Raw genomic sequence first — 15,100 nt, forward strand, 5'->3', positions numbered from 1 at the left:
AAACCTATTTCAGCTCTAGTTTGGCTCTTAAAGATTCAATTAATTATTCAAGTGCTTGTATGAACAACATAAAGGTATTTAGGTAGGGAAGAAGGATTGAATAAAACAGTTAAAAGCTAAGAGGTTGAAGAACCATTTTGAGGAATGATGGATGCAGAAAGCTCAAGGTGACTGTGGAAGACAGTTACTTTAGAAGGCCTTAAATTTGAGTTTGAAAAATGTTCAGGGAATTTTTAAGGCGTCTAACTGAACTTAGATTTTGTCCAAAAGTAAGTTTGTTTTTCTTTCTTGTTCAGTAAACATTCTGGAGTTGTTCATTTGCTTAATGAGATCATGGAATGATTGTCTTTTAATTAAGGAAAGTTTGGTTTGTTAACAGTTTAAATGTCATATGCTTGGCTAATATTTAAAACTGCCTTGAGTTTTAGCTTTTTGTTTTTTCTCTAACTGTGCTTTGAACTTGTGGGCTGAGAATAATTTTGAAAAACTAAGAATTGCAATTATTTCAGAACTAGGAAAAAAAAGCTACTGTAATTTAGCTTATGTAATTGCTACAGAGTTCTTGCTCGTTTTGATAATAGATCAGTGATGGGAACCTGGGAAGCATTTCTTCCTCTTCAGCTCTTCATCTTTCTTTTAGTATGTTATCTGGTTAAGAAGACACCACCAGTAACAGATGTATTGGAGCCAGTGGTAAAAGAGGAAGATTCCTTCTAGCTGGGAGAGTTGGGGATGCTACGTAAAGCAGGTGGACTCTGTCCTGGGCCTAAGAGATGGGCCAACTCATCTGTTTAAATCTATAACTGTAACTGTTAGTTACATCTCAGCTTCCATCACATAATGTCAAGCCCACCTCATAAACCTGAGGCATAATCAACTTGAGAGGTTTTCAGCCAGTATTATATAACCTTTCTCTGCCTGACAGAACTTACAACAATATTTTTTAAAATGCTTATCATCACTTACCAAGATTGGCAGCTTTTGTAGTTCTTTCCTTATAGTCCTAGCAGCAAGGCTTCTGGGCATTGAGACCTGGCAGGACTGGGTTCAAATCCTTGCCCTAAACGTGGAATATGACTTCCGGGGAGGAATGTAGACCTGGCATCGTGGGATGGAGAACATCTTCTTGACCAAAAGGGGAATGTGAAAGGAAATGAAATAAGCTTCAGTAGCAGAGAGATTCCAAAAGGAGCCGAGAGGTCACTCTGGTGGGCACTCTTACGCACAATTTAGACAACCCTTTTTAGGTTCTAAAGAATTGGGGTAGCTGGTGGTGGATACATGAAACTATCAAACTACAACCCAGAACCCATGAATCTCGAAGACAATTGTATAAAAATGTAGCTTATGAGGGGTGACAATGGGATTGGGAAAACCATAAGGACCACACTCCACTTTGTCTAGTTTATGGATGGATGAGTAGAAAAATAGGGGAAGGAAACAAACAAACAAACATACAAAGGTACCCAGTGTTCTTTTTTACTTCAATTGCTCTTTTTCACTTTAATTATTATTATTATTATTATTGTGTGTGTGCTAATGAAGGTGTCAGGGGTTGATTTAGGTGATGAATGTACAACTGTGTAATGGTACTGTGAACAATCGAATGTACGATTTGTTTTGTATGACTGCATGGTAAGTGAATATATCTCAATAAAATGAAGATTAAAAAAAAAAAATCCTTGCCCTAATGCTTGTGGCTTTGGGCAATTTATTCAGACTCTAAGCCTCTGTCCATCTGTAAAATGGACTGATCATGCCTACTCTGTATGACGGGTTTGAAGATTAGGATCCATATATGAAAAGTTTATGGCATACCCTTGCTCATTATGCCCCTTAAAGGGTAAACTTTTTTTCCATACTAATGATCTTTTTATCTACTCATCCTGAGACTTAAAATTTACTATTCTGTCATATTTTAGCTCTGCTCAGGAATCATGGATCTGTATATGCTAGCTCACAGTGTCATAGTCTGTACACGATATTAGGAGCAGTTCAGATTCTGCAGCCTGCAATTTTTGATCAGTTGACATAGAGTGATTGTGTAGGTGCAAAACTCACATGTCTGGTTCATAGACCTAAATCAAGCAGTCTTACCAATAACATTTCTTGAACTAAAAATTTTAATAGAGAAGCAAGATTGGGAGCTTAGACTCATCAATAAGACAACAAATAAATGTTAATTTTGTGTTCAAACCTGCCAAGCTACATCCTATGGTTAGAAACCTTTTGCCCATCTATAATTCTTAGGGCAAAACAATTCCTTGAACATTACAGTTTCTGTGTTTTGGATTGTGGGTTGCCTTCTAAGACCAGGCAGGTACACATAAATAATGGTATAGGCCATGACCAGCACTTGTATGGACCTGGGCAGGGGGGGGGGGGGGGGGCCTGCAGACCAGAGCACACATGCCAGCCAAAGAGCACGGCTGCTCCTCAGCCATAGCAAGACACAGGCCCAGCTGCTGCACTGCTGGGCTTCTGTTTGTTTTTAGGGCTGGGAATCTGGATTTATAAGAGAAATGTCAAAGAGATAGTATACTGTTGCCTGCCCCCGCTCCCCCACTTTTTTTAAATACTTTAGGCCAAGGAAAATATATCTGGGAACGGATTTGCCTTGTGGGGCATCAGTTTGCCACCTTTTCTCTACAGTGACTTCTTGGTGCGCAAAGGGTGCTCTCAAGTGTTTGAATAAGCTCATTACCTTTTCACTTATACTTGGGTAATAATGTGTGTTTTTATAACAATCACAAATAGTAATTCATAATCTTCACTGTTTACACCCGCTATCATGATTAAAGTATGCGATTTCAGGGAATACAAAACAGGTCCTAGGTGTACTCTGCCCAGGAAAGTCTTACTTTAGAAGTTAGCTCTTGATTCAAAACAGAATTCTACCAGGTATTGTTTTAAGTGCACCAATGCACCCTGCTTTGTAAATTGTATACAGTTTCAGAGTAAGGAAATTGTCTAAAATTATTTTTGATAAACCAAAACGGAATTACTGAAGCCCTTGAAATAACTTCTCCACATTGATGTGTTTATGATTATGGTTTAACTCCTCCAACATTGGAATTTGTAGGGATTATTAAATAATCAGCCAGTAAGTAAGGATAATCTGCCTTGACTATAATGCTTAGATGACCACTTTCTTAAACTTAAAGTAAGCCATTTGAGAAAATAAATTTTAAAATGCACAGTCTTCTTGAAACTGCTCTTTACAGAATCTTGTGTCTGAAACACCTCTCTTTTCAAGTACGATATATCAGAATGGGCATCTTGACCTTTCTATAGGATAAGTAGAATGCATGAAAGAAGGTATTAAGGAATAAAAGTTTTTGTCCTCAAACAATGGCCACTGTTGCCTGACCATCTTCTACGAGTTTTCATATTATGCAAACGAACAATTATGTGCTGTAGTGTAAGCAAATGTAGCTGTCTCAGGTTACTGTGGATCCTTTCCAACCATTACATTTCCCAGCCTTTTTCTTTTAAAGGTCATGCTGCGCATGAGTCTGAAGGATACTAATCTTTCTCTCCCTTTTATTTTTGAATAGGTGGAGTACATGTTGGTATCTTTTGATCATGAAAATAAAAAAGTTCGATTGTTCCTATCTGGAGAGGAAGTTCTTGAAACTCTGCAAGAAAAGGGGGAGAGGATAAACCCAAAGTAAGTTGTGTATTAAAAGCTTGTTTTTTTCTTTTTGAAACTGTTAGAATAGACTCTTAACCTCAGATTTATGGGAGACAGGATGGCATAGCAGTTAAGATCTCAGGCTCTGGTTCCAAGCTGCCTGTGTTCAGAGCCCAGTTCCTCCGATCAATAATTGGATAACCTTGGGCAAGTTACTTAATCTCTCTGTGCCTCAGTTTTCTCATCTGTAAAGTAGGTATAATGAGGGTTTCTACCTCATGGAGTGTCAGGATTAAATACATTAATACCTTAAATCACTTAGAATAATAACCTCAATATAAAACCCGTTTGATGTCAGGTTTTGTAAAAAAATAAAGAAAAGAAATTGCCATAGTATTAAGATCACAAACCCTGGTGCCAGGTAAAACTTGATTTTGAACTAATACTTTCTAACCATCAGATAGTTGAAAAGCTATGGAAAATTAGTAGCATTTGAGAAAGGTAAAGGAGTCCTCAGCTGTATTTTACCTAATGGTGTCTATTTTAAGCAACTTTTTAAAAATATTTAAAAACTGAGCAGACTGTAGCAAGAGAATAAGATGAAACTAAATTTGTCTCTTCTGTAGCCATCCTACCCTTTGGAGACCAGAGTACGGGAGTTACATGATCGAGGGGACCCCTGGACAGCCGTATGGAGGAACGATGTCCGAGTTCAACACAGTTGAGGACAACATGAGAAAACGTCGGAAGGAGGCTACTTCTGTATTAGAAGAGAATCAGGCTCTTTGCACTATAACTTCATTTCCCAGGTTAGTTACCATATTAAAACATCCCAGAGACATTTCAGAACCATAGTTAAAAAGAATGAATCGTGACCCAAACATTCCACCCTGCAATTCTCATACCTTACACACAGTTTATACTTTATATACCACATTTTGTAGACTAAAACGCTAGACCTAGCAAGCAAGAATTACTTGCTAGTTTCAGTTGCAGGATGGTGGTTGCCCGGAGCACTTGCACTGAGAGCAGTCATTTGGCTCCAAGGCAGAGGCTGTGGTAACTGATCAGCAGCTTCGGCCACAGGTGAGGGTGAGATAAGGGTGGAAGGAGCAGCACATTTGCCAAGCATTTCTGATCCTGTCAGGAGTAGCTGAGCCTACAACTGCTCATCAAGTGCTCTTCTCACTTGACTAATGATTGCTCCCTCGGGCACTTTCAAAAGGAGCATTTGCATGTTGGTAAATGGTGGTATTTGTGTCAGATCAGATAGACCCCAGTTGAAGGGCTCACAGTGCACATTAATTTATGAACAAGATGAGTCATTAGGTCATATTTGGATATTGTACTGAAAAGAAGATGTAGAATAGGATTTGTCATCAAATCTAGTTATGAACAAAACTATATAAAAGTTAATATTAGCACGGAAATTATGTTCTTAGCTTAGAATGAAGTATGTAAATAATGCACATATTATTCATAAGAATGCAGTTCTACAGTTTCTACGAAATCATAAATCTGATTTATCTGTGCTAGATATCTGTCAGATTTATGACAAGTATGCGTAACCTCCTCAGAGTTCAAAAGAGCTTTGGGGGTTGATATCCCTGGTCTGGAACACTTTGAACTGTTTGTATACCTTTTTTCCCTGATAAATGTCTTCAATGAACAAAGACATTCAGAGTCATACCATTAGTCTTCGAGGGGCACCTAAATGGGAATTTTCTGTTTTTTAAATCACCTTTGTAACATCTAAATAGTTGAAATCTTGTTTAAGCAAATCATCAAATGTTTAGAGAAGCATCTCTAATTTTTTGTGATTCTTTGTTCCATTTGTCCAGGCCAACCCACTTTCCCCTCCAGGGGATTAAAAAAAAAAAAGTTTGCTTTGAAGGGAGTTGTCACATTCCTTTGCCCTAATGATTGAAGGAGGAGGTAAAACTAATTGACTCTGCCTTGCACTCAGATACTTGCATGCCTGCCCCATGCTGAGCCCAGGCAGTTTCTAGGGATCAATCATGAGTGAAAGAAGACAGTCTTTGCCTCCATGGAGCATATAGTCTAATGGGGATGGGGGGAGACAAAGATTAATCAAATATCCACAAGTCCAATGAATATAAAATTGAGGCAGTGGCTATGGGGAAGAAATATAGGACATAGAAAGTGTAACCTGGATATCTGACACACTCTGGGGGGGCAAGGAAGGCTTCCCCCTCGAAGGGAGGATGATTGGAGTGATGCCCAAACCTTAGTAGGGGTCTAATAGGCATGGGGGGACCGGAGGACTGTTCTAGGGAGAGAAAGCAGCATTTTTAGAGTCCTAGGGTGAGCCAAGGGAGCATGGAGCCTTCTGGGAACTGGAAAAAAGCTGGGCCATGTGAATAGGATGCTGAGAATGAAGTGGAGGGTGGGGGGTACGGTGAGGCCAGGCAGGTAACAGGCAGGCTGGAACACATTAGTTAAGAATTTGGGTTGTTACCCCACAAAGACTGGGAAGTCTTTGGAAGGTTGGGTGAGTGGATAGCATCATATTTTGCTTTGAAATCCTCACCTGGGCTGTAGTGTGAGCATGGCTGTGCAGTGGGTGCCAGGGCTTACTAGACCAGTACAGAGACCGATTCGGGAGATGGTGGCAGCCTGGATGAGGGTGGGGTGGTAGAGATGGAAAAGTAGATGAATCGATACATACCTGAGGAGGAAGAAGATGGCAGCATAGAGAGGAGTGGAAGCTAGTTAGTCCCCCTGGAACAAGTAATGACCAGGAACAACTAGTAAATAATCTGGAATAACTGCTGGGGGACAACCGTGACTGATCACCCATCATACGCCAACCTGGATTGGGAGGAATGCCTGAGATTGCAGCATAAAATCTGTAGGTAAAAACTGCGGACCTGTGCCAAGAGCCTTTCCCCCACGGCAGCCCTAACTGCAAAGCCTTGCTGTGATAGAGAGCAGCTCTCTCTGAACAAGTGAATATACCTCAGCCCAGCTCCAACTGAGGTTTTAATTAGCAAACTGGGACTGCTCAATACAAGCTACAAATCCCTGACAAGCAGACAGAGGCTTTTAGTGATGACTGACCTTAAAGAGTTGGCAGACTTCTCTGTGCCAGGAGGGGGGGCCCAGAGGACTGGGTGCTATGTCTGGCCAACAGGTGAAACTGAGGGTGGCTGTGGACTGGCTCTGAAGGGGGGCTTTCTGTCCCTTTTTTTGACTCAGTGGAGAAAGCCTCAGCCATTTTCAGTTCCCAGCGCTTTGACCCAGACAAGGGTGGGGACAGCAGAGTCAGAGAGACTATTCGAATCAAATGATATCTCCCCAGGGGGTGTATCTTCCCTAAGAGGAAAGAGATGGTGCCAAGCTCTACTACCCGCCTTCCATTCAGAACCAGACCCCAGAGCCTAGGGGAAAACAGGCGTGGGCCACACCTCCTTGCAACAGTCTGGAGCAACAGGCTGACAGGCACCACCTGCTGGGCAGAAAAGCACAGTGACTTGATACCTCACAGGGTGTGTCAATCTTCTAAGACACAGCCTCAGGGAAACTGGATACTATTGCCTTCTTCTGAGACCTGAGCCCGTTCTGGTCTAGGAAAACCTGATTGGGGTAACAAAGGAAACCAGATGCCCAGACAACAGAAAACTACAACCTACACTAAGAAAAACAAAGTTATGGCCAGGCAAAGGAACAAACTTACACTTCAACTGAGATACAGGAACTGAAACAACTAATGCTAAATCAATTCAAAAAGTTTAGGGAAGATATAGCAAAAGAGATGAAGCATATAATGAAAACACTGGGTGTACATAAGGTAGGAATTGAAAGTTCAAAAAAACAAGTGGCAGAATCTATGGAAATGAAAGGCACAACACAAGAGATGAAAGACACAATGGAAACATACAACAGTAGATATCAAGAGGCAGAAGAAAACACTCAGGAACTGGATAACAAGACACCTGAAAGTCTACACACAAAAGAACAAATAGAGAAAAGAATGGAAAAATATGAGCAATGTCTCCAGGAATTGAATGACAACATGAAATGCAGGAATGTACATGTCATGGGTGTCCCAGAAGGAGAAGAGAAGGGAAAAGGGGCAGAAGCAATAATAGAGGAAATAATCAATGAAAATTTCCCATTTTTTATGAAAGACATAAAATTACAGATGCAAGAAGTGCAGCGTATCCCAAACAGAATAGATCTGAATAGGCCTATGCCAAGACACTTAATAATCAGATTATCAAACATCAAAAACAAAGAGAGAATCCTGAAAGCAGCAAGAGAAAAGCTATCCATAGCATACAAAGGAAGCTTGATAAGACCATGTGTGGATTTCTCAGTATCAATCATGGAGGCAAGAAGGAAGTGGGGTGATGTATTTAAGATACTGAAAGAGAAAAACCACCAACCAAGAATCCTATATCTGGCAAAACTATCCTTCAAATATGAGGGAGAGTTCAAAATATTCTCTGACACACAGTGACAGAGTTTGTGAAGAAGATACCTGCTCTACAGGAAACACTAAAGGGAGCACTACAGACAGACAGGAAAAGACAGGAGTGAGAGGTTTGGAACACAATTTTGGGTGGTGGTAGCACAGCAATGTAAGTACACAGAACAAAGATGACTGTGAGTATGGTTCAAAGAGGAAGGTTAGGAGCATGTGGGACACCAGAAGGAAAGCGGAAAGATAGACTGGGACCGTATAAGTCAGTGAAACCTAGGGTGCTCAACGATTGTGATAAAAGGTACAAATGTTTTTACATAAGGGAAAACAAATGAATGTCAGCCTTGCAAGGTGTTAAAAATAGGGTGGGATTGGGGGGAAAATACAATCAATGCAAACTAGAGACTGTAATTAACAGAAACATTGTATTATGCTTCCTCTAATGTCATATACCAAAGCTAAATGCATATGGGGGGAGGGGGACATAGGGGAGGGGTATGAGACTCTTGGCATTGATGATGTCTTACTCTTTATTCTACTTTAGTTTAATGCTCTCTTTTCTTTTGTTGCTTCCTACCTGTCATGTTTTGTTTTGTTTTCTTTTTTCCCCTCTTTTTTTTCTTTTTCTTTTGTCTCTTTACCTTCTTTGACTCTTCCTCTTTGTTTGTGGAAGAAATGGAGATGTCCTTATATAGATAGTGGTGATGGTGGTGAACACATAAACACATGACTATACAGGGAATCATCAATTGTTTACTTAGGATGGAATGTATGGTGTGTGAACAAAACTGTCTTAAAAAAAATGGGTTGATGAAGAAACATTGAGGGCATTATATTGAGTGAAATAAGACACATAAGGACAAATATTGCAGGGTCTCACTGATATGAACTAGTTATAATATGTAAACTCATAGACATGAAATATAATGTAAGTTACCAGGATATAGAATGAGGCTAAAGAATGGGGCGCAGTTGCTTATTATGAGCAGAATATTCAACTAGGGTGAACCTAAACATTTGGAAATGGACAGAGGTGATGGTAGCACATTGTCAGAATAACTAACAGTGCTGAATGGTGTGTGAAGATGGTGGAAAGGGTAAGCTGAGAGTCACATGTGTCACCAGAAGGAAGGTTGGAGGTTAAAAGATAGGAATGTATGAAACAGTGAATCCTGTGGTGGACAGTGTCCATGATTAACTGTGCAAATATTAGAAATCTCTCTCAGAAACTAGAACAAATGTATGACACAATAACTAGAAGTTAATAATAGAGGAGCATATAGGAAAAAAATATACCTATTGCAAACTATATACTACAGTTAGTAGTATTTTAACATTCTTTCATCAACAGTAACAAATGCAGTATATCAATACTATGAATCACTAATGAAGGTGGGGAGTGATTGGGGTATGGGAGGATTTGAGTTTCCTTTTTTTGTCTTTATTTCTTTTCTGGAGTAATGAAAATGTTCTAAAAATTAAAAAAAAAAAAAATGTGGTGATGCATGCACAGTTATATGATGGTACCAGGGCAATTGATTGTATACTTTGAATCTTTGGATAATTGTATGGTATATGAACAATCTCAATTAAAAAAAAAAAGTAGATGAATCAGGAGACATCTGAAAAGGCAAAATGAGCAAACCTGGTGAGGGAGAGAAGAAATGGCAAGGATTGTTGGTGTAACTAATTATTGTGAAGACCCTGGAATAACAGAGTGACGGCCAAGCAGTAGGTTACAGATGTTACTTGACAACTTTGAACTAGAAAATGCACTGTTTTACATTTTCCTTTTTTTTTTTTTTAACATGTAAGAGGATTGTACATTCCATTGACCAAAATTAGAAAAAATAGGGTTCGTGACACCAGAAATATTTTTATCTTAAACTTTTATCTTATACTTTAAAATTCTGGAATGTGTAATGTTGATGTGGGTGGGGAGAGTTATCTTTAGGCCTCAAACGTAAGCTTTTGGTTAAACCTAATTGTCTCTTAACTGAGAATGACTCACTCCATATCACATAGCTGCCTTTCTTTAAAAATGTAGCTTCTTTTTCTTAAAACATTATAAAGGGAGAGGAATAACTTTAAAAATCTGTTTTGTTTTGTTTTGTTTTGTTTTGTATAGCCTAGCCATATGTTTTAAGATAGGAGGGTATTTTGGGGCTTGTAACAAAATAAGGATAATTATTAGTTATTTAATAGGAGCCTAACCTACATCCATAGTAAATGAAGAAAGAAAGTTTTATTATATTGTGGTATCAAAGGGAAAGTGCTCTGTATCTGACTTGTAAACAGTGAATTCTTTTTCTCTCTGTGAAGAGACAAAACTCCATAGTCTGAAACTGCACTGTACAAAGCAGTAGTCACCTGGCTACTTAAATTTAAATTGATTAAAATTATATAAAACTTAAAATTCAGTTACCCAGGCACACTAGGCCCATTCCAGGTGCTCAGTGGCCACACATGGCTAGTGGCTACCATGTTGGTATTGGATGGTTCAGAAAGTTCTGCTGGACTGCACTGGGCTGGAAAGAAAGCAGAGTTGGAAGAGTTTGAACATCTCTTTCCCGCCAAACAAATACATCCTCCTCTCTTCATCCAACCTGATTCTGAATAGCCTAGGAATCACCCAGATCTAAGTTGTGGCAATCTCCTAAATAACTTTTCCTAAGGTTTCTGACCCCACAATAAATAATGCAAATAGCTTCAGGAAATCCCAGGAACCCTTATAACTGGGAACTGTTTCTCAGATAAGATCAGCAAATTCAGATGTTGTTTACAAGGGCAATGTGAGCCAAGCCATCAGGGACTTTATTTTATAGAGAGTTGGGGTGGAAAATAAGGCACGGCCAGTCTTGGCCTTCAAGCCACATTTTCCTACCACTGATCTAAAACCCCAACAAGGGCTCCCTTGTTTGTCTTTCCCTAAGTTTGTTAGTCTTTGACCTCCCTCATAGTACACTTAATGTTGACCTTAAAACTGAACTCAGAAGAACGTCACTGCAAATAATCTGGAATTTCAGCTTTACATTTAGGGATAAATACAGAACTTCATTTTCCTGTGTTGGAATTAAAGCTCTTCTTTAGATCAAGTAAGATAATAGGATTAGGTTTCAGACTGGAGGAGAGCCCCAGGGGTGAGTCTGGACAACTGTAGTTACTCCCTAATCTTGAGGGATTTCACCAGATGACCTGCAGAGGCAAAAAACAGGAGACCCTCCAGATTCAGACAAAGCCTATCAGGAGGTTGGGGGTGGGTGATGGTGTGCAGGGATCAAAAGATAATCCAAGAGTGTAGAGCTAGTAAAGGAGAACTTCTCAGAAGCTGTGAAAGGGGAAACCCATAAACCCAGACAATTGACATGATCAAGAGAGGTAACTTCTTTGCTCCTTGGTATTAAATGAAGAGATGGGGAGGATGTAAGTTAAGTGTTAGTAGATATTGAATGAATGGAGGTTTTCTGATAAAATCAGTAAAGTGGCTTAGTGAACTAAGATAAAAAGGTTCAAGGAAGTGGTTGCAGAAGGCACAGTATTTACAAAACATTTGCATACTAGACCCTCTGTATGGGGGGGGGGTGTTGGAAATAATAGATTGAAGTATTTTTAACAGGTATAGTGAAGGTGAGACATAATTAATTCCTAAAAACAAATCCCATCTATTTAGTTCTTTAATTTGTTGTAGATTAGGCTGTCCTGGGTTCACCCTGCCGGAGTACAAACCCAACCCAGTGGAAGGAGGAGCTTCCAAGTCCCTCTTCTTTCCAGATGAAGCAATAAACAAGCACCCCCGTTTCAGGTAAGTATGGCTTTGTGTTTAAATGCAAATTGCCCCTCACTCATACCCCTGCCTTCCAAATGTATAGTATTCCTGTCCAGGAATCCTTTTTGAGAATTTACTGAATTCTGGTTCCTTTCCTAATTAGTCAGCGAAGACAGCAGACATATACCCGTTCATAACCTCTGTATACCCAAGGCTACTTGATAGTTGCTTTTTGTATTCAGGCTTGATTTGTCCATCTTCCAAGGTATACTCAAACCTAAAGCTTAGTCACTGTCTTCCTTCTTAATGAGCACATTCTTTTCAGTCCTTGTGCTGTATATACTTATATGGGGAAGCTTTTCCTTAAATTATTCCCACCCCTTTCCCCCTCTCTTAAGTTACTGCCAGTAACTGCTTAGCCCCCTCTGTACACCTTGAAAATAAGGTAATATATGTGCAGCACCTGCTATATAGCAGGCATGCTCTAATTTCTGTTCTATTACTTTCTAGGCCTGTTATTTCATAGTTTAATTCTTGGGCTTTAAATTGCTTTGGGGCCCTCACCAGTCTGATCTTGGCTTTGTACCTTGAGTGCTCAGCTTCCGTCCTCAGCTTAGGCTCCTGACTCAGTTAGGGACATTGGAACATCTCAGTGTTCATTCCTTTAGGTCTGCAAAATCTTTTTGAAGAGATAAAAATTCGAAGTTCCCATTCTCATATGTTACAGTATGTTTAAGGGGAAAATAAAGACATTCAGTAGTAAGAAAAGATAGAATTATGACAGATGTCAAAAGATGGTAGTGCTGGATATCCTCTTTGGGTGGAGAACAGAGGCTGCTTCTGACTGGGGGGAGTCAAAGCAGGCCTCATGAAAGAGGTGGCATTGAGGCTGGGACTACAGCAGCATTGTCCAGCAGAAACATAATGTGAGCTGCAAATGTAATTTTAAATTTTCTGGTAGCTACATCAAAAAAGGAAAAAAGTGAACTCAACTTTAATAATTTTATTTAACCTAATATATATGAAACGTTATTTTACATGAAATTTTACTTTATTTTTACAGTCTTCAAAATCTGTTGTGTATTTTACCCTTACAACACATTATTTTAAAAAATTTTTAATTAGAGAAATTGTAGGTTTACAGAAAAATCATGCAAAAAATAAGGTATTCCCATATACCCCCCTCTGTTACTAACACTTTATATTAGTGTGGTACCTTTGTTACGTTTGATGAAAGAATACTACAATTGTACTATTAACCATAGCTGATAGTTTACAATAGGGTGTATTTTTCCCTATATACCACCGTATTATTAAACACCTTGCATTAGTGTGGTACATGTGTTATAATTCATGAAAGAACATTTTTATAATTGTACTGTTAATGATAGCCCATCATTTCCAATAGGGTTCACTATGTTGTACAGTCCTATTTTTTACTTTTAAATTTTTTCCAGTAACATACATGACCTGAAATTTTCCCCTTTTAACCACATTCAGACAGATAATTCAGTGCTGTTAATTACATTCACAGTGTTGTGCTTCCATCACCACCATCCATTTCTGAAACTTTACAGTCAGCCTAAGCACATTCCAAGTGCACAGTAGCCACAGTGCGGCCAGCGGCTTCTGTGTTGGGCAGCACAGGTCTGGAGGAGAAGTGTTAATGCTGCAGATTGGGGGAGGGAGGAGCAAGGGATCGGGACTCCAGGGATGCCTGGGAAAAGTGAGCACTGAAGTTTGACTACAGTCTTTGGAGGTAATGTGGGAAGTGTTAGAAACAGGGTGAGGCCAGACCACAGTAGACCCTGAGCACCTGAACTGTAGTTGGTAAGTGACAGGGAGCAGTGGAAGCCGGCAGTGAGCAAGCTCCCTCCAAATAGATTTTCTGTAGGGTTGTCTTAGAGAATTAGTTTGAGGCAGCATCTCATTCCATTTACTTGTATATGATCAAATTCTCCTTTGACATTGATAGTTCTCAGGTGACCAATTTGTGATGTTTGGCTCTCTTTCTTTAGTACTCTGACAAGAAATATCCGACATAGGAGAGGAGAGAAGGTTGTCATCAATGTCCCAAGTAAGTCCACAGCAAAGTGGTGGGGTGGGACTCCTGTTGAATTGTTGTTTAATCCTTGTCTTTCAACTACTTCCTGTTTTGTTTTGTTTTTGTTTTTAATTAATAATACAGTATTTAAGGACAAGAATACACCATCTCCATTTATAGAAACATTTCCTGAAGATGATGAGGCAGCAAAGGCTTCTAAGCCCGATCATATTTACATGGATGCCATGGGATTTGGGATGGGCAATTGCTGTCTTCAGGTATTGTTTCAAGTGTACATACAGAGAGGCAAAATATCCTCATCCATTTCTGTGTACTGAATTCTTTATGTATGTGTGTTTCCTTTTTAAAAATTATTTTTTTAAACAGGTGGAAAATGGTAGCTGATATTCTTTCCTAAAACCAATGAAATTATTTTAATAAATTCACTGCATGGAAGCTATCCCTTGACTGAGAATTCTACAGAATCTATAGTTCAACATAAAGGTTGATAGTTGTTAATTAACTTAAAATGTGCAATATTCTGTGGCCTGTCTTTTCTTTTTTACATGCCTAATGTTTGCTGCCATCTAGTGACAGTCTAACTTTAAGGTTGTAAATAGCGCTTAAATTGTGTATTTCTGAAAATGAACTCTGATGGATATATGTCCATGATTTTGTGATCCAAGGGAAGGATAATTTGGACTTTAAATTTTCACATTCATGCAAGGCCATCTAGTACTATAAAAAGAATAAATATTTAGCTGCCTGTGTTTGTCCTGCCCCTGGCTAGGTTACAAAGGATGTATGAATGGCCTTTTTCTGTTTATTAACTTAAATTTTTTCCTGGATCTGATTAAATTACTGGGGTCTCTGAGCAGCTCTGCCTCTGGCAGCAGTTGTACCCAAGTTTACTTAGAACCTGAAAGGGGAGGAGAGCATAGACTCCTTCAGCTGGGATGTAGACTTGCATTCTGGTTTTGACTCTCAGTCACTACTCGGGTATTTGGGCTCTCCCTTCACTTCTTTTGGCCTCAGTTTTCTCATCGGTTAAAAGAAGTGCTTATGTGAAAGCTCCTAGGTCTGACTCTTAGATAATATTTATTTTGTTGCTTTAATAACAGAAGTATTTGTTTTAACTCTTAATTAGATTAAAATCATGTTATAGAACTAAGAGAGGAAGGTGTTGGAGAAAATGCAAATTCTCATGAA

At 39.2% G+C, this 15,100-nt stretch overlaps 1 protein-coding gene across 1 annotated transcript in view; it reads left to right on the forward strand.

Moving 5' to 3' along the window:
* Positions 1 to 15,100, forward strand: part of GCLC (glutamate-cysteine ligase catalytic subunit) — a 51,628-nt gene that overhangs the window by 20,550 nt on the left and 15,978 nt on the right. The window contains exons 2-6 of the mRNA XM_037842726.1: positions 3,558 to 3,670; positions 4,261 to 4,443; positions 11,770 to 11,883; positions 13,866 to 13,924; positions 14,036 to 14,169. Of these exons, the coding sequence (XP_037698654.1) occupies positions 3,558 to 3,670; positions 4,261 to 4,443; positions 11,770 to 11,883; positions 13,866 to 13,924; positions 14,036 to 14,169 (603 nt within the window). The remainder of the gene's footprint in view (positions 1 to 3,557; positions 3,671 to 4,260; positions 4,444 to 11,769; positions 11,884 to 13,865; positions 13,925 to 14,035; positions 14,170 to 15,100) is intronic.

The sequence above is a fragment of the Choloepus didactylus genome, chromosome 7, assembly GCF_015220235.1.
Source record: "Choloepus didactylus isolate mChoDid1 chromosome 7, mChoDid1.pri, whole genome shotgun sequence".
NCBI classification, from domain to species: domain Eukaryota; kingdom Metazoa; phylum Chordata; class Mammalia; order Pilosa; family Megalonychidae; genus Choloepus; species Choloepus didactylus.